This window comes from Embiotoca jacksoni, unplaced genomic scaffold (assembly GCF_022577435.1).
Source record: "Embiotoca jacksoni isolate LCO1_2020_lvr unplaced genomic scaffold, fEmbJac1.0.p SCAF_53, whole genome shotgun sequence".
Taxonomy (NCBI): Eukaryota; Metazoa; Chordata; class Actinopteri; family Embiotocidae; genus Embiotoca; species Embiotoca jacksoni.
Window position 1 is genome coordinate 1,670,449 of NW_027185407.1, and position 20,000 is coordinate 1,690,448.

At 44.3% G+C, this 20,000-nt stretch overlaps 1 protein-coding gene across 4 annotated transcripts in view; it reads left to right on the plus strand.

Annotated features, from left to right (window-relative positions):
• Positions 1–20,000, plus strand: part of LOC138212142 (apoptosis-stimulating of p53 protein 1-like) — a 45,223-nt gene that overhangs the window by 7,795 nt on the left and 17,428 nt on the right. For 2 of the 4 annotated variants that reach the window (XM_069172404.1, XM_069172405.1), the window contains exons 2-4: positions 2,991–3,138; positions 6,291–6,398; positions 9,312–9,373. In XM_069172404.1, coding sequence (XP_069028505.1) covers positions 2,991–3,138; positions 6,291–6,398; positions 9,312–9,373 — 318 coding nt within the window. Of the gene's footprint in view, positions 1–2,990; positions 3,139–6,290; positions 6,399–9,311; positions 9,374–13,410; positions 13,677–16,286; positions 16,587–20,000 lie in introns of those variants that run through there. The other 2 variants (XM_069172407.1, XM_069172406.1) reach the window with 2 other exon arrangements.

Genomic DNA, 20,000 nt, shown 5'->3' on the forward strand with positions numbered 1-20,000 from the left:
TGATAAAGCAAATGTTGACAAAGTTATTTCAAAACTCAGTACGTATCAAAACATTTAAAATCACAAAATTATAATTAAAGTATCATAATATTAGTATTTCCATCTGCTAAGAGACGTAAAGTTGTCCTTACCGTGAGTTCATTATGTTCAAACAAATGTTCCAGTGACTTTACCGACCATCAGATGCTGCCTCCTATAAATCCCTCATTTTCAGGTTCACCTTCATTTCTTTTTAAACCCATGAATAAAAGATACGGTGGATGTGGACATGTTCCATCTTGGTGTGGTCGAATCTCCAGCAGCCATCAAACTGTATTTAGAATTGTTTTGGTATATTTCTGACTTTGCTGTGGTATCTTCGGCCTGTTTCTGCCCTGTGTACCCAGAGGTGTCCACAGAGGGTCGATCCTGTGACTCCAGTGTGAGTGGAAGCAGCAGATCGAGTTTCTAAACACAAAGATAACTCTGCATACGTGACTTTTTGCTTCCTGTTATTTCTTTTTCACGGAAAACTCGTCATTTTACAACGAGCGCATCTTAAAAAAAGCAAATGAATGTGTCTAAAATATATTTGTGCCATTTTATCGTCTTTATAATTATAATTTCAAGAAGCTGTTTAATGACTGCTGACACCAGAGCAGGCTGTGAAATTAAAGATCTGTATGTGCACAAAGCATCAAAGTAAAATATTTCATACATGAGTACGAGGCCAATAGGACAACTTTATAGACACTTCAGTGCAGATACGCGTTGTGCTGGGCGAAGCAAAGGATTCTGGGAGGACAGTGTGTCAGAGTTCGGAGGAAAAAAGCTTTCTATTGTTCGTGTCAGTTTACGTTTGTTTTCAGCGTTGTTGAAAACCCAGAAGACGCTTCGTAAGAAAGTTGAGTGGAAAGCGCTGTTTGTTTTGCTTCCAGCCGGTCGTGTCTGACCTCGTCTGTTAAACACAGCTGTTCGTCTGGCTGCTGATTGAGGCCTTGAGAGATCAACACTCTGCGACTGAAGGAAACACATGCAGATAAAGCACAATGAAACATGCGCAGCATTTACAAAAAAAACAACACAATTAATAATATTTAACAATGAACACGTCAACTGATGACGTCACCCGTTGATTTGCATTGAAGCTGAGAAAATGGCTTTATGGCATCTTTGGCACCGAGAACGGCCAAATACAGGAAGAGGGTTGGGGGGGAGGGGGGGGGGCACTGACAACCTGATTGGCTAATGTGCACACAGTCATCAGTCTCCTGTAGCTAATGGGCGAAGAGAAATCGCATAGAAAGTGTATTCAAATTGGAAACCAGTAAAAAAAATAAAAATAAACGTGTTTCCTTAAGTTGGAGTGTTTTGATCTCTCCGAGCCACCGTAGATGCGTCGGTGTTGTTTCTGTGCTGTTTTTACCCCAAAAGACACAAGGAACAGAGTTTCTGGTGTCTGCCCTGTTTTCCAGTGAACCGTCAGCAGACGACGGTGTGCGTCTGCGCTGCGTTCACGGTGAATGTTTCCAGCTGAGTGCTTTTTTTAAGGCAATTATGAGAATTTCACTGATATCCGCTTCAAATGAGATAAAACATTGAGTGATTTGATTATAAAATGTCCTTTTATCTCCGCCGACCCGCCTTCAGTGGAACAAACGATATTTCTGACCACGTGACACATTACAGCCCTGGTGAGACCACGATTAGCCTACTTTCAATGATTTGTGGTCTTGTAAAACCCCCACTGTGTTTGCAGGGTTTTAGGGTTTGCATGTGTGTTTGTATACTGTGTGTGTGTGTGTGTGTGTGTGTGTGTGTGTGTGTGTGTGTGTGTGTGTGTGTCTAATCCAAGCTTTAGAAAATGTGTCCCTGCTCAGTTCGTCTGCATGCAGAGATTACTTCACATGATCTGGGACAGGTGTGCAAGATACTATGGATTAGTGTACAGTATGTATTCGAGTGTGTGTGCATACTTGTAGCCTGTTGGACATGTATATCTGTGTGTGTGTGTGTGTGTGTGTGTGTGTGTGTGTGTGTGTCAGAGAGTTCAGAGAGGAAGAAAAAGCAGCATTGAGATTAAAAGTGTATCTGTATCTGTGCTGCGGTGTGTCTGTGCGCTGCTATCCCAGATTACCCTAAATTTATCTCCGCTACTGACATGACATCACCAGTCAGATTGCCGATGACATCACTGGCGATAACACAGGATGTCCTTTTCTGATTGCTATTTTAATCTTCTGGCCGCAGAACTGAGAGGATTTGATGACAAAATGAATTGAGGGGGATCATTGCCGCACCGCTCATGCTTTAAAATCATATATTTTGTTTTTCCAGATATGTTAAAAACAACAAACTAACAATGCACTGAGGTGTCGAAGCTTCACTGTGATACAATATCGACCCTGTTGGTTTCAATTGAAGCTGAAGATTTGGATAAACTTTTTAATAGAGAAAGTTGGATTTTGTCCGCAGCCAGTGGAGGAGTGTGTGTTTGTGTGTACAAGCAGCTGTTGACGGGTAGTTACAGCTGTGATCAGTGTTTTGCTGAGTCAGATCGATGGCTGTATCTTGTTTCAGTTATTGGTAGCTGTTGAGCAAAGGGCTTCATTTACTTCTTCGTCACTTTCCTTCCACTTTAGCATCATTTATGTTGCATCTTCATGTGTTAGAAGATCCCTCTGTTTTCTTTCGGTGAGACCTTTCAGGCCGAGCTTTCTAAAAACTTTGATTTGATTGATTGGAGTCGCTCCCACTGAGCTGCAGAAGGTTTGAACGAGACGCTCTTAGCTTGTCTTTGGCTCTTTTATCTGAATGAAATCACTGCCGACAGTCACAATAACAAATGAATGAAAGAGTTTCTCACCACAGGGGGTTGATTCAGATGAATTAATCAGTAAAAACTGATGAGTGGGAGACAGTTCATCTCGTTGAGTTTGGGTGTCCATATTCTGAAAATAGTCATCTTGGATATTTTACACCATTCGTCATGCTTGTTTCTATGGTTACAGGTGATCCTGACGGTTTACCTCAACGACACCCAGCAGATGCTGACCGAGGTCCCAGTTACCCCGGCAACCAGAGTGATCGACGTGGTCGAGTACTGCAAGGAGGCCGGAGAGGGGGAGTGTCACCTCGCTGAAGTATGGAACGGGCACGGTGAGTCGGGGCACGGTGGGTCGGGGCACGGTGAGTCGGGGCACGGTGGGTCGGGGCACGGTGAGTCGGGGCACGGTGAGTCGGGGCACGGTGGGTCGGGGCACGGTGGGTCGGGGCACGGTGAGTCGGGGCACGGTGAGTCGGGGCACGGTGGGTCGGAGCACGGTGAGTCGGGGCACGGTGGGTCGGGGCACGGTGAGTCGGGGCACGGTGGGTCGGGGCACGGTGAGTCGGGGCACGGTGAGTCGGGGCACGGTGAGTCGGGGCACGGTGGGTCGGGGCACGGTGAGTCGGGGCACGGTGGGTCGGGGCACTGGTCCATACATGAGGAATCAATGAAAATATTTATACTGATTATTGATTATAAGCCACCTGACGAAAAGCAGAACGAGCTGTAAGCAGAACAAACCGACGTCACAGGAACCATGAAGTTGATGTTGCAGCTGCTTCAGCCAGCAGTGAGCAGACCAGTCACTTTATTTGAAGGTGTCTTGTGTCTTTGAAGTTTTGGCTCTTCAGCTGCTAAATGCTTCACCGTGTTCAGCAGCTAGTTGTTGACTTTACGTTTCTGCTGTTTAGTGTCGAGCTGCCTGATACTAAAAACCAGGTTGATGAGAAGAGGAAGAATTAAACTAATGCTGCAGATCATGAAACCAAAACTACGAGCTGGAAGACGTTTAAATGTTCCATCGGTAACTGCAGCATTCAGTGGAGACTTTCTATGAGCGACTATAAATATATTGATCCATGCAGCTTTAAGGACCTTAATTTGTTTCACGTGTATCGGATTGGTAAAATATCACTTTTTAAAAGAATATTTTTTTTTTGTGTGAAACAAGTCGTTAACAATAAGACATATTACTTAAAAAAGGACAAAATGGGTAACAGACGCAAGTAAAACAAACAAAATCAAAACAAAAACAAGGTATGTTGCTTTTAGATATTATTTCATGCTGAACATGTAAGTAAGTGTTTTATGTGTATGAGCGTGATGAAATATCACTCGACACAAGTTAGAGAGCATTAAAGCCAAAACAGTTCAGAAATATCAAAGTAAAGAGAGAAATCCTCAACACTTTCAAAAAGTGTCCATTTATGCAGATGATGAACTCATGACATCCGTTAACTTCCCGTCGGTGTTGTGGCAGCAGGATGTGACCTCATCAGTTATGATATGTAGGACATCATCACAGGAAGTGGACTTGAGTTTTCCACAAACCAGGAGATAGATGGAGGAAATATTTCTGTGTTCATCGTTGGTAGTTTCTTGATCTTTGCTGTCAATAACCCATTATGTGAACCATCATACTTTTTAATAATATCAAGGCTGTTCTCCTGCTGTTTTCACATGACTAAACTATACCTACACACACACACAACTCCCTGGAGACCAGGACTCCTATGATTACAGCAGCCTGTCTTCTGAGCATCAGAGTCTCTACATGATTATAATCTGGCATTATATGAAGAGATAATGGCGGCGTGACTCTGGCCTCGATCCCTCGCTGTGAAGCTAATTATAACCCGAGTCAGATGTGTGTCGCGCCGACCCCTCGTGGAATCAATGTGGTGCTAAGTGCCTCCTGTACACCGCACGCCATTGTGAGCTCGAATAGGCCGCTCCATCGCATGCAGACACTGAGGAGGGGCCGCCGTCTCCATTGAAGTTCGGCCCACATTCATTCAATCACAGCCGAGGAGAGCCGTGACAGCCCAGTGTTTGTGTGAGCGGGCGGTCCGACGGGCCGTCCGGTGTCTCAGAGGGTGACACGGCGAGGCAGCGCACAATAAACGGGAGGATGAAATGTGTGTCAGAGTGTCGCTGTGTGACGGGAAGCCGTACCTTAAGGGCACAACTGCCCTCGTGGCCTCTGTGTGTGTGTGTGTGTGTGTGTGTGTGTGTGTGTGTGTGTGTGTGTGTGTGTGTCTGTGTGTGTGTGTGTGTGTGTGTGTCTGTGTGTGTGTGTGTGTGTGTGTGTGTGTGTGTGTGTGTGTGTGTGTGTGTGTGTGTGTGTTGGGGGGCACTAAACCATTGTGTCCATGTGTGTATTTAGCTGTGGCGGATTGATGTGTCTCACTGTGACCTTTCTTTCTTTATAGTTTTTCCATCGCGTCCTCCTCCTCCTCTTGAAAACGTGTTTTCGGCTTTCACCGTGCAGAAGGATGAATTCTCACAGTTGGACAGTTGAAAGCTGTTTAACTTGAAGGAACTGCGACTTGCAGTCCAGATTTGTGACATCATGACCTGTTTTAGAGGCTCATAGTCAACTTACACACGTGTGATGTGGAAACTTTAACCCTTCGTTGCACATTAATTGAGAACCAGTGATGCAGCAGGAGACATCTCGTATCCAGGAATTACATTTTTTAAATAAAAAAAATGATTTATACTGATAGAGGAGGTGCAGATGGAATTTTAGAACCATGTCATCCACTTATTATTAATTAAAGAAGAGTGTTTTAATACATTTCTGAAAATGCCCGAAGGGGATTTTTAATAATCCAAATAATGTTTTGTTTACGGTCTGATCACAGACCACTGCAGATGCTGTTTCACTCTTATAGAAGAACAGCAGTTTCTTTCCATTGGTTTACTCTTTCGTCAACCTTGAAGACTGGTGATAAAAACAAACCTTTAATCGTTGCAGCAGGGCTGGGAAATATGGACAACTTCAAATATTACAATATTTTGGATACCTCAATATCAATATTGTGATAATATTGTAGGGATGACTGTCAGTCCTTTAATAAAATGTGATAAATATTCATCAGTAATGTGAATATAATTCTAAGTTTAGAAATTTACTGTATTTCAGCCTTTAAAAAACAGGAAAAGATTACACTTATGACGTATCACGATTTAAAAGGGCAATAAAAACAAAGTAGGAATAAAATTACAGAAAGGAGGCCCAAATAATTGAAAGATCATTACATGAACACCAACCAGACATAATAGCATCAAAGAACCAGTTCAGATTGCTGCTTTATATTGTAAACTAGGAACAGTGTGTTTGAAATTCTGTTTTTTAAGAGAATGTAATTGGATGTTTATTTATTTAACTAATTTATGAATCATCTGTTAACGTGATGTTATTTTTCAGTAATTAGCGAGATCTTCGTCAAACGTTTTGTGTCCGTGTGTCTCTCCTCAGAGCGCGTCCTCCCTCAGGAGGTCGTCCTGTTGGACCTCCTGCAGCAGTGGGGAGGCCGCAGGCCGGAGGTCAGCTTCTACCTCAGACACTGCTCACCCTGGCCACAAGGTACCGCAACACAATCACACACACGGACACACACATCGACATCTACACACAGACACACACATCGACATCTACACACGGACACACACATCGACATCTACACACGGACACACACATCGACATCTACACACGGACACACACATCGACATCTACACACGGACACACACATCGACATCTACACACAGACACACACATCGACATCTACACACGGACACACACATCGACATCTACACACAGACACACACATCGACATCTACACACGGACACACACATCGACATCTACACACGGACACACACATCGACATCTACACAGACACGTCGGTCCGATGAAAACTGAATATCCAAGAAAAGTTGTGTTGAGGCACTAAAGCGAAACACACAAAGCTGCAGTCGGTGGAGGTCAGGGACTCGGTCAGTAATTAGCCAGATAAGATGATTAGAGTTACATAATAGGGTGGGAGGGGGAGTGTGTGTGTGGGGGGGGAGGGGTGGGGGGGCACAGGCAGGGGGGTGTTTGGTCTTCTGTGGAAATATCAGATAATTTTATTGAGCCAAAATAGCTGTTTGAATTTGAATTAATGTTTTGATTCTCCCCGTTAAACTCTTTCGAGCAAATTGAATGAGTGGTTGTGTAACGTTTGTGTGTGTTAGTGGCTGAAGCGTCACTGTGCTGTGTTCCTGGTGTGTGTGTGTGTGTGTGTGTGTGTGTGTGTGTGTGTGTGTGTGTGTGTGTGTGTGTGTGTGTGTGTGTGTGTGTGTGCCCCCTGCAGGCTCCGGACTGCCTCACCACCTGCTGCTGTATTCCCTGTATTCCCCCTTTTCACCCCTCAATCATTAAAAACAACACACTCATAATTGATTAGAATCTCATTATTTTCATATGCTGGTGAACTGTGAAGTGTATTCTGAGTAATTAATTAATCATAAGAGTGTTTGAGCCAGAGGTTGGCTGAGTCATGGAGCCCATTAAGGTTTTCTCATGCGTGTGTTTGGTATCTAAACTTGTGTTAATGTTATATTTATGCTCCATCTGTTCTCATTACTCCTATTAAATGTTCTGCTGACAATAACAGGTTTTCTCCACCGTCATTTTCCATCCGGTCACATGTCATCTGCCTGGAGATCTAAATTGAAAACCTCTTCAGCTTTTGCTTTTAATTAAAATGGCTTTTTGACATATTTTAATTTTAATATACGTACTTTTAAAAGTTTATTTTTATATATTTGCTTTTATTTATTTCCTTCGCACTTTCGTACCTTTTCATTGTCCGTTTAGTCACTTTTACAGACTTTTAATTCCTCTCACATGTCCTAGCTCATGTTTTATTTTACCTTCTTTTTAATGCATTTTCCTCTCTTTTACTCGTTTTTAGTTTGTTGTCCTTATCTCACTCTATTTAATCTCTCTTTTTGTCATTTTAGCTTTCAAACTATCTTCTCATTTGTATAATCTCCATCATCTTGCGTGCATTGGTCTCAAAGTGGTTTTTAAATTGTCTTATTTTCCTTTTAATTTTTTTTAATCATCTTTATAATATCTAAAATTTATTAAATGTTTCTGGTATACAACTGTCTGTCTTATTATTCGCCTGTCAATCATCGGTCAAGCACTTTGAACTGCACCAAAATGTGTGAAAAGTGCTCGAAATAAAGTTTGATTGATTGATTGATGGATTGATAATAAGTTTATGAGCAGGAGGGGACGATGTGGAGGAAGATATAAAGAGCAGGTTTCAGTACCTGCAGTGACACAAAGATCAACATCATCAATGCTTTGAACAGAAACTCTCGCTGCACTTTTACTGCCACTGAACATCATAAAACAGCTTCTTAAAGCAGCATCACGTTCCCCTGATGTATCTCCTCCTCCCGGGATAATTCACCATCAGCTGCCCTCGGTGGGTTGATGAAGGTGCCTGGGGCGGGTTTGCTCGTCCCACACGGGGACGTCACCTTCGTCCTCCGTCCCCAAATGAGCCCTTAAATTGGGGAGCGAGCTGTTCTCACTGGGATGGAACAGAAGTAATTAACCGGTCTAGTCCCACCTCACCTGATGATGTAAATCTCCCTGTTTAAATAAATGAGTTCTTATATACTGTCCTCCACTGATCGCTGCTGTGTGGACTCCTCGGTCATTTAACACCCGATCAGCTGCATGTTAATACTCTTTAAGTCCTCCGCTGGTCCTAAAACACAGTTTTGACTGCTCTATTGAATGGAAGAGGGCTGCTGTAAGTGCTTTATTGACTGGAGGTGAAACGTGGAGCTGCCTGTGGATTAGCCCAGATCGGACCTGTCTGGCCTTAGTAGATTAAAAAAGGAATGAAGCTATTTAAAGATGACATACAGAGAGGAAATATGGAGCTACATGTCGGTGAGAGACGAAGACAAATCCAGAAAAGTATACAGAGAAGACACAAAAGTAATTTTCTCTTCCATGTTTGTGAAGTTATAATAAAACACCGTTCATACAGCCTGAGCAGCACCAGTTTTACTTTAATTCAAGCAACAACACCGTCTGCATCTTCCTCTGCAAGAAAACTGAACAGAAATAAGAGGGACACAATAAAATACTGAGACGAGAGCATGACAAATGTGATAGTAAATTTAAAAAAAAAATGTAGAAATGAATCGATAAAAATCTGGACATTTGATGTTTTAATGGAACAGGAAATTCATACTGAATATGCAGTCTTTCCATTTATCTTGTGATAACACGGTCGAATGGTTAATTAAGGCCGAGGTCCTCTCTCCTGCTCTCTGTGTGTGTGTGTGTGTGTGTGTGTGTGTGTGTGTGTGTGTGTGTGTGTGTGTGTGTGTGTGTGTCTGTCACACCTGAGCTCACCCAGGTCCATTTTAATATGTTACTTCAATATCTCTGCTCACGTCTTCTTTTTATTGTTCATTTATATGCAGGAAGTCAGCAACCCTCGGAGCCGAGCTGGACCGCGGAGGCTGCAGAGAGCGCTAATGACAGGGTAGGTACGCACACACACACACACACACACACACACACACACACACACACACACACACACACACACACACACACACACACACACACACACACACACACACAGGGCTGCTGACCTGTTATTCAACTCCAACCCTCTCAACATCCAGGGTTACATCATCTCGTACACAGAAATCATAAAAAATACTAAATTTACGAAAAGTATTATTTATTTTTGCACAACATTTATAGTAATAATAATAATGATAATAATTAATCTGCTCTGTGATGGACTGGCAACCCATCCAGGCTTTGTCTTCTCCCATAGTGAACTGAGATAGGCTCCACCCACGTGACCCCGTTCAGGAAAAAGCGGCTGTAGATAGTGAATGAACGTATGCTGGAAGCGAGGTGTACGTGACTGGTGCCTCCTTCTCATGCCTGTGTTTTAAATGTGAAGTTCAGGAAAACAACAATCCTGGTTCTGTCCAAAGATAACAACGTTCGTCACAAAGTTCTTGTTGTCAACGTCAGGCCTGGAAACAGAACCAGCTGCAGCAGCCGTCTCCCTCCAACACATAACTCCTCATGCATCTGAGGGGAAACGGGACTTTTTACACTTATGGATAAAACAAAGGACCCGTGAGTGATCTGTTTCCAACAAGGTTGAAATGTTCCTTTCATATATTTGTAGCTGCTGGTTGTGCCAAATAGAAATCAAACAGAATATAATATTTAATTTAGAGGATATAAATTAAACTCTGAAAGTAGTTCCATAAATATACAAAGGGTGTCTGTGTGAGAGGGTATTCCCACACAGACACACACACACACACACACACACACACACACACACACACACAGGGAGACAAACACATGCACACAAACGTGCACATGCATCACACTGTGTGTGTGTGTGTGTGTGTGTGTGTGTCTGTAGTCTCGTGGATTAGCCTGCGGATTAGTGACAGTGATGATTATACTGCTCTACCAGTAAGAACCATGTGAACACACACACACACACACATACACACACACACACACACACACACACACACACACACACACACACACACACACACACACACACACACACTCAGTGTATACACTCTATAGATCTACAGTATAACTGCTGTACATTCACAGAGAGAAGAAGAGCATTGTCCTGATTCAGCTGAGCGTGTTTTGTGTTGCTCGTCTTCATCCTGTTGTCTTCCTCACTCAGTAATGAGTCATAAAGTAAACAGAGCAGCTGACCTCATGCTCACGGCTCTTTATTTGTCACTAACAGCTATTTTCAACCCTGTTATCCATCATGTTTAAGCTCAGACCAGACGTTTGCTTTGTTCGGCCTCGGTTAGCTGCTCACCCTCCACGTTTGTGTGTGTGTGTGTGTGTGTGTGTGTGTGCGCGTGTTGGTCAGTCTGCTGGTTAGTCAGCCAGTGTGTGTGTGTGTGTGTGTGTGTGTGTGTGTGTGTTGTGTGTTGGTCAGTCAGTAAAGGTAGGATTAGCTTGGTCCCATGACATAACCAGGCTAAGAGGATTGTTAGCGGGCCAAATAGCTCCTCCTCCTCCTCCTCCTCCCCGTTCTCCTCTTCATCTCACCTCACTCACTCCTTCACGCTCGTCTTGAGGTCTCCGTCTGTCTTCGTCCTTCGTCTCTCTACCTTCGGTTTGAAACACAAAAACACAGAGTTTCAGGCAACTCCAGAGCGCGGGGGGTGAGTTTTGGAAATGTGCTTATTTGTCTTTGACGTGTGTGTGTGTGTGTGTGTGTGTGTGTGTGTGTGTGTGTGTGTGTGTGTGTGTGTGTGTGAAGCTCAACAAAGTGTGTGTTTGTTTTTCTATGCGCCCCACACTTTTTCAACCTTCTTCTCACATCAGCTCGTCATAAATAATAGAATAATGGAAAGACTGGAAATATGAGCAAATGTAGAGGTGACTTTGAAATGTATGTGTGTGTGTGTGTGTGTGTGTGTGTGTGTGTGTGTGTGTGTGTGTGTGTGTGTGTGTGTTACTTTCTTCCCTCCTTAAACTTCTGAAAGATATTCTCTGGCTCTGTTTGCGGTCCAAACTTCACTCACACATGTTGACTGACTACTTGACAAACGGTTTGTGTCAGGGTGGAACGTCTGGCCCTGTGTGTGTGTGTGTGTGTGTGTGTGTGTGTGTGTGTGTGTGTGTGTGTGTGTGTGTGTGTGTGTGTGTGTGTGTGTTACACAATCAGAGCACGATGTGGCTTACATTTTGTGACTAACTGGACACTGTGTGCAGGCAGGGTGGGGCCTCTTTTGTGCAATGTGTGTGTTTGGGCCTAACACTGCTGTTTTGTGTATGTGTGTGTGTGCGTGTGTGTGTGTGCGTGTGTGTGCGTGTGTGTGTGCGTGTGTGTCAGCCTCATTTTGGGATCTGGATGCATAACTCCAAGTCAGGGTGTGACTCTTGGCACTCTATAATCATATCCAAAAGCTCACACACCCAAACACACACTCCAGATGCTGTTTGTCGCCTCAGAATGATGTAAAGATGCCAGTTGTGTTTGAGATGGAGAGAGAGATTAACGTGCTTTTACATTTGTTATTCACTAATTACAGTGATTCACCTCTTACTTCATTGAATCCAAACATGCAGGAGAAGTCAGTCCTGCCTTTTAAAATAAATCAGTGTTGTTTCTTTTTTTTAATCAAATATTGATACACTTGAGTATCGTGATATAAACAGTTTTTTTTTAGATACTGAATCGACTCGCAAAACATTTTTTTGAATTAATAGTTTACATGGAAACGTTTGTGGTAATTTGTTGTTGTTGTGCTTAAATAAAAGTGCTGTAGTATATCTTCAGCCACTCGACTCTTTAAATCCTTCTTAACAACCCAAACAAAGTCAGGAAATAGCTTTTACTATGTGGGTTTTCCTAAAATTAGATTTGAAACAATCACATGATATCATCTGGCTTCCAGGATTGCAATATATTGTAGTATGTTCAATTATAACCCATGTATATTATGGTATGTTATTATGATGCAAACCCTCTTGATTGTTTCATCACTGAGTCCATTACATTTGTTCAGAGTTAAATATGTCAACGATTATTTGATGGATTGAAATTCTTGGTCTCTCCAGGATGAACCGTTCATATTTCAGTGATCACGTTTTCATCTGCTCCGCCATCGAGTCTAAATTTCTATTTATGCATCGTGAAATGTGAAGAGCTCCAGAGGAGGTCACGAGGAGTTGTTTCAGTGTTTTAAACGGCTCAAATCATTGAAGTAACTCGTAGAAAATGTTTCATTTCCCAAGAAGGGAATCTTTCTCGATAAAATAGATTCGTACTGAAACGTATGAGGAAAAAACAGACGCAGCTGTCTCATGAATACGGCAGAAGTTTGACTGATAGATTTGGAGGGAAAATGCATCACGTTTTTTTTGCTCATAACAGAAATCGAACAGATAAGCAGAGTCTCTGATTTTTCTCACAACACATACAACACAATAACAATGTAGATTAAGTATGAAGGTGGCCCGTGTGGTCTTTTACCTGCTAACATTGTGAGTATGTTGGTGTTAACGTTTAGCTCAAAGGACTGTTGAACAAGGTGGTAGCACGGAGGTTTTGGGTGGTTTCATATATTTGTTGTAATATTATAGATGAATCTGACAGATCATTATTTCTGCTCAGTGTTTTTGTTTTACATCGTCCTCCCCTCGCCGACACACACTCTGATAAACTCGCCCTGACCTCCGAGCGACCGCCGGGACCGTCCCACACTTTGAGTTAACGCACACACAGAAATCCGTGTGTTGATCCGAGTGTGTGTAACTCTACCCCGTCCAGCTGCGTGTGAGCGCGCTGCCGAGGGATATATTTAGAAGTCAGGTGTGTGTGTGTGTGTGTGTGTGTGTGTGTGTGTGTGTGTGTGTGTGTGTGTGTGTGTCTGCGTGCTCCTGACCACACACGTGTGTCAGGTTGTGTTGATGCAGATTAAGATGAATGTTTTCTCGGCATGTCTTCATCAGTGGAGATGCCTCGGTGGGACATGTGATCGCCTGAGTTCAGGGACGGCGGCGGACTTGAATGGTCGTGTGTTTCAGTCCCGGCGAGGCTTTGATGAAGGTTTATCACCTGTGGAAGAAAAGCATTTTACGCGTTCGTCACGCTCATATTGCCGTTGTGATGCTTGCGGCCGGCCACCCTGCTGTGTGGATGCTGGTTACTGGAGCGCTTCTGATAACAGAGTTTTCCCTCTCGGTGCGGTCGCGGCCTCAGGAATGTCTGAAGGCTGTTATGGTGGATTAGGAGGAATATTTTTACTGGAGGCACGCAGCAGGTGGGTCGGGATGGGCTTTATTACTGGAGGGACTGATGTTCAGAACAACGTGTGTGTGTGTGTGTGTGTGTGTGTGTGTGTGTGTGTGTGTGTGTGTGTGTGTGTGTGTGTGTGTGTGTGTGTGTGTGTGTGTGTGTGTGCGCGTGTTTGCATAACTTTGAGAAGGGTTGAGAAATGTAATAAGCACACACTAAGAAGGTCAAATATCCCCATGTGCTTCATATTATAGTCATGATCCAAGAGCAGCAACATGAGAAAGTAGCTCGCAGCTGAAAAGCCTGAACTGCAGTGTTGGCGGGATGAATGACACCAAAGTATCAGAATCAGACTTCAAACCTGCAGCTGTCAGAAAAAAGAGCACAAATGTTTGAAAAATGATGCCGATGCAGAATCGCCTTAAACTGCAATACCAGCGAGTGCCACTAGAGGTCGGCTCCAAAAAGCCTCCGGCTCCATAGACTCCCATTCAACTTCTCTCATCAAATCCAAAGTGAATAAAATGTGTCCATCAGTTATCTCGGTGTTGTTAGCTAAAGTCACTCCTTCTTATTAGTTTTCTGGAGGTCCATCTGAAAATAATCCCTCATTCATTAGAAAAGAAGATTCAAGAAGACCTGTTTTTGGGGGCGTGTCTGTTTGATTGACAGGCCTGTGGTGCAGTCAGGTTATAGCTATCGGTGGGCGGGACGTAGTATCGTCATGGGTTCCCCCAGCTCGTCCAAATATGGTCACTTCCTGCTCCAAACCGCTCCGAACTAGCAAAGATGGTGACGGACAGAATCTGAACTGGAGGATTCATAACGTTCACAAACCAACGATGACATCACTGATGGTTGATGACATCACTGATGGTTGCCACTTGTTTTTGTACCATAAACGAGCCCCGCCCCCTCAGAGTTGCTACCTGATGCTTTGTTTCTTGGCAGACTGACAACTGAACTGAATAAGAACAGAAATTTCCGCCTGCAGTTGCATTTATAGTAAAAATCTGAACTGATCATCAGTCTGATGTTATTGCATTCCTGCCCTGTTCGAACTCTTCATCTTCGTCTTCTTCTGTAAGTTGCGTCGGACTGGACTCAGTGACGGCGTCCCTGTCCATCTCTCAATGAACTGTAGTAGAGGAAGTACTAATACATTCGAATGTAGCCTATGACTTTTAATAAGTGAAATCTGAATGTGTGAAAAGATCTTCAGGCAGAGCTCAACAGGTTCCCAGTAGAAATACGAAGCACGTGTATTTATCTCTGATTTGGTCAGTTTAGCTATAAAAAGCATGTTGTGGTTACGTTTGAGAAACACGGTCCAGATTTTGAACTGTTACATTAATAATGAAAAGTTACATTTTACTTTAAAGTGAACGTACAACTAAGATACAGTCACATTTTGACCTTTCACACTGTGCAAAGTCATACTTGAACAACCGAATGTCACTCAGGTGTCAACATGGAGCCAATGATGTGCAACAAATGTGGTGACAAAAAGTTTCCCTTCAAGAATTTAATGATCTGAATGACGGACCTTCAAACCAGTCCTGAAAGTTGATGCGTTCAAACATACTGGATCTGAAAATAACATCCGGTTTTCTTTCTTTATGAAAATGCATCAAATGTCCCACCAGAAGAATTCCAGTCCACTTTCCTTCCTGGATGTTTGATGTGTGTTTGTCTGTGAAAGAGAAAGTGTGTGACGCAGCAGTTCAGTCACATGTCACTGGGAGTGTGTGTGTGTGTGTGTGTGTGTGTGTGTGTGTGTGTGTGTGTGTGTGTGTGTGTGTGTGTGTGTGTGTGTGTCGCAGAGAGAGAGAGAGAGCGTGATAACATGACGCAGCAGGAGTCAGCTGTTAACTCCATCCATGAAGCACCGCGGGCCGCCGGGTCACCAGATCGCGCACATTGCCGTTAATCTGCCGGCGTTGTCGTCATCGCCCCCCGTAAACACACATCTGGAGCGAGAGAGGCGGAGGTGGGTGGAGAGCAAAGAGTGCCCCGTCAGGCGGCGGTGGTGCAGTGATTTCCCTTCCGAGAGGAAAGTGGGAGAAAGAAAAAAGGGAGGTGTGAGAGGGGGGGGGGGAGAGAGAGAGAGAGAGAGAGAGAGAGAGAAGGGGATGTCGCTGCAGCAAAAAGCCAGCTGCAGAGGGATGACAAGGAAAGAGAGGAGATGAAAGCATGCCGATACGGAGGAAGATGGGGATTAGGACAGATGGGTAAAAGTGCAGAAGGAGGGGTGGAGGGAAAGAGTGAGAACAATCTGAGAAAAAGAGGGTGAGATGTAGAGAGAGAGAAGGATTGAGGAGTTGAAGACTTCCCTTCTGTCTTTTTTTAGACCAATTTGTCGGTGAACATGTTTGTTTACTGTAGTAATTGGATGCAGTGACACATCAGCAGGGCTCCGCTCTGTTCACACGTCACATGAGAACACACCAATAACAGAGGGGGAGTTTGTACGAGAGAGAGAGAGAGGGGGGAGGGAGAGAGGGGGAGGGAGGGAGAGAGAGAGAGGGAGAGAGAGGGAGGGAGAGAGAGGGAGGGAGGGAGGGAGAGGGAGAGAGAGAGAGAGGGAGAGACAGAGAGGGAGAGAGAGAGAGAGGGAGGGAGGGAGAGGGAGAGACAGAGAGCGAGTGTCGTAAATCACAGCACATCACCGGCTGGACCAGAGGGAGAAAGTTGTGATAAGGATCGCGCCCGTCCTCCCCCGTCCCTCCTCCCCCGTTCTTTAAAGCACTTCTCCTCCGAGCCCGTGGCGACGTCTCTCCGCCTGAAACTAAACGCAGCGACGTCGGCTGTGTGTCCGAGACAGGCTGCGAGGATGGAGTGGAACGAGGTGGATCTGGTGCAGGAATTTACTGTTGAAGGACAATGCAGCAAAATTAAAGTCCGCTCCTGCAGGATCACATGGGACAGCCTGCAGGTAAATACAGAGCAGCGGGGCGCTGATAGGGACCGCATGTTAACGTCAGCCGGGGGTGGGGTGGTGGGGTGGGAGGGCTCGCAGCAGCAGCGCAGTCTGCAGGGTGTCGTACAGCGTGTTAACAGCATGAGCAGCACGATACATGACACGGCGGTGAAGTGTCAGGTGCACCGGTAACTTTTCAGCAGCCGCGCGATGCATCGTGTCCTCGGCAGAAACATCAGAAAAGCATCGACCGGTTCTCAACTTCACTGGACGGACTGACACGTGATCTTCAGTCCGACCCACGGCAGTCCTGCAGATGAAGGTTTTAAAAACAAGCAAGTCAGCAGAATTGCACAGTGTTTCTAATTCAAGTAGTGATGCATCGAATTTTCTTTTCAGAAACCAAATATCTTTAAAAACGTTGTCTCTTTGGGTGCTGAGCTTTTTCTGGATGCCTGTGAAATCTATTTCTGAAAGCAATCAGGGGGTTTGTCACTGATTGGAGTTAGAAGTGAGGAGTACCTGCATGGTCCTAAAAAATGTTCATGCATCTCATAATGCACATTTACATGCCGTTGCAGCAGCGGTGGCACCGGGACCTTCTCAGAGACTCTAGGTTGTAATCACGAGAACAAACAGGAAGGAGAACGGACGCGCAGCATTTAAAAGTCATCGCATGCAAACTGCAAACATGCAGCAACAATTACACCTGTAGTTCTTTTTTTTACCTTAAAGTTAAAATAGTAATATTCAGCACTCTGCTGTGGCTGCAGACAGGAGGAGGACACAACTTCAAAATAAAAACCCCAAAAGGTCGACAGATGTAGAAACTCTCCACACAGAGCAGCATCCTCAGTGACAGAATATTTACAGCGTGGAGCTCGAGAAGCTGCAGGTTGATGCTTCATCTGGCTCCTGATTACATCTTCGATGACGTCTGATGAAGCGATGCATGATGCATGCAGCATGCAGCATGCAGCATGCATCATGCACCGGACAACAGTTTAGTTAAAACGTGGTGATTAGAGTGCCTGGAAAGCTGCTGCAGCACCGAAGAGCAGAGAAACAGAAGTTTACATTTCATACATTTACAAGTGATTGCATCAGACTGAGAGTATAAGTAAAAGAATATTCTTATGGTGATTGGCTCCTGAGATTCAGGTTATATCAAAGCAGCTGTTAAGCACTGCTGCACTGGTTTCATTGTTTGATGTCAGCCACCAACACCACCGCCGCCTGGTCTCCTTCAGGGTGGCAGCGTGGAAGCGGAGTTCATCAGCAGGAGATCACTTTGTATCTGCAGACTCCTGTTAATGGAAAACCAGCCAGATGTGCATCATGTCATCGTCTAAAACATGATGCGGCCCGCATTATGCGGGAATATGCCATGTCTGCATTATGTTTTTAAGAATTATCCAAGTCAGCCTGAAGGCAGCGATGCTGTCAGTGTCATTAATCACTGATGCGGATGTTTAGCATAATGCTAATGAAGTTTCAGTCCCGTTTATCTGCAGAGTAACTGCTTTAAAACCCTTTCTGTCTCATCTCTGGATAGAATTAAGTTTTGTTTGAAAGCAATGTGACGTTAATGCCCTTAAACCTTAAATCTGAGAGCCCTTAAATCCCAGTGACAACAGGCCTCTGCAGCGTCTCTGCAGTTTTCTGTGTCCAAACACTGCGTGCAGCGCCGGCTACACAAACTGATCGAGTTCAAGTCAATCAAGCTTCTACTTATAGTACAAAATAATCCCCCGATGTTAAACATGGACAGCAAAGTCTGTGGATTATTTAGATTATCTCTTGATAAACAGATTGATTTTTATTTTTTACATGTCCTTTCTCAATGCTTTGAACACAACAAACTAAATTCCTTTGTCTTCTGCTGTCTGGAAAAAAAATCTGTGGAAAAGGAATAAATGACTCTTTCACACTTGTATTAGTGTTTTAAACTACAGACCCACCATGTTAACTCTGGGGTTCCTCAGAGTTCTGTTTTAGACGCCTTCCTGTTCACATTTAGATGCTCACAGTACATCTACCCTCCCGTGTGTCCTTTTATTGATGAAGTGAATAAATAGATCTGAGTGATGTAACGCTCTGCGCTGAGTCAGCTGAGGAACAGAGTCAAGTCGTGTTTTTTCCGAATCAAGAAAATGAGTCACCTCCGCGGGGGCAAACGTACTGAAAAGTTCATGAGCGTTGTAAATGTTGTCACAGTTTCAATGAGTAGTTCATTTGCATGACCTTTCGGTGTAATACTATGTTTTAATCCCAGGTAGGACGTACGTTGTCTCTGTTTAATAGACCCGGTGTGAAGTGATTTCATATCCTAGTTATTCACACATTTCTGCTGATGGCCAAAGATCTGCTGTATGTAGGATGGTGTGCTCTTCCCTGCTGAAGCAGTCCTTCAATATTAATAATGCTGTTGTAATTATGGACTTTTCCACTTTCCATTTGACAACATGTGGAAAACTCCACTGTTGACATGACTCATTAAATACCAGTCAGCATCTTCAGAGAGTTCACTGACAGTCACTTCAATTTAATTCTGCATTGTGTGGCTTCACTGCAGACTGGAAATGAATGAAACACACCAGGTGCAGTGTGTGTGTGCGTATGTATGTGTGTGTGTGTGTGTGTGTGTGTGTGTGTGTGCGTGCGTGTGTGTGTGTGTGTGTGTGTGTGTGTGTGTGTGCGTGTGTGTGTGTATGTGTGTGTGTGTGTGTGTGTGTGTGTGTGTGCGTGTGTGTGTGTGTGTGTATGTTTGTGCGTGCGTGCGTGCGTGTGTGTGTGTGTGTGTGTGTGTGTGTGTGTGTGTGTGCGTGCGTACGTGCGTGCGCGTGTGTGTGTGTGTGTGCGTGTGTGTGTGTGTGTGTGTGTGTGTGTGTGTGTGTGTGTGCGTGTGTGTGTCCATGAGTGAACACACACAATAGCAGGATGTCACTGGGCTGAAACCTTCCGCTGCTGTCTGCTGAAGGCATTTCTCACCCTCACACACACACACACACACACACACACACACACACACACACACCACACACACACACACACACACACACACACACACACATTCACACACCCTCTCACACACACACAAACACACACACACACTCTCACACACACACACACACACACACACACACACACACACACACACACTCACACACACACACCCACCATTTTTCTATCTTAGTGCGTTGAAATGTTTGTCCTGAAGAAAGAAGCTCCTCTGATTGTCGACATACAGGATGAATGATGAGTGTGATTAGATTTATGTTTTTGTTGATGTGTGTGTCGCGGTGCCGTAATGACCCGAGCTGATAGGATTCTGGCAATTCTCCCACAAATCCATACAATAACTCAGTCAGTCTGCCAAGGCCACCAGCTGCAGGCCTCGTAACCTCTGTGACCTGACGTGTGAGGTGA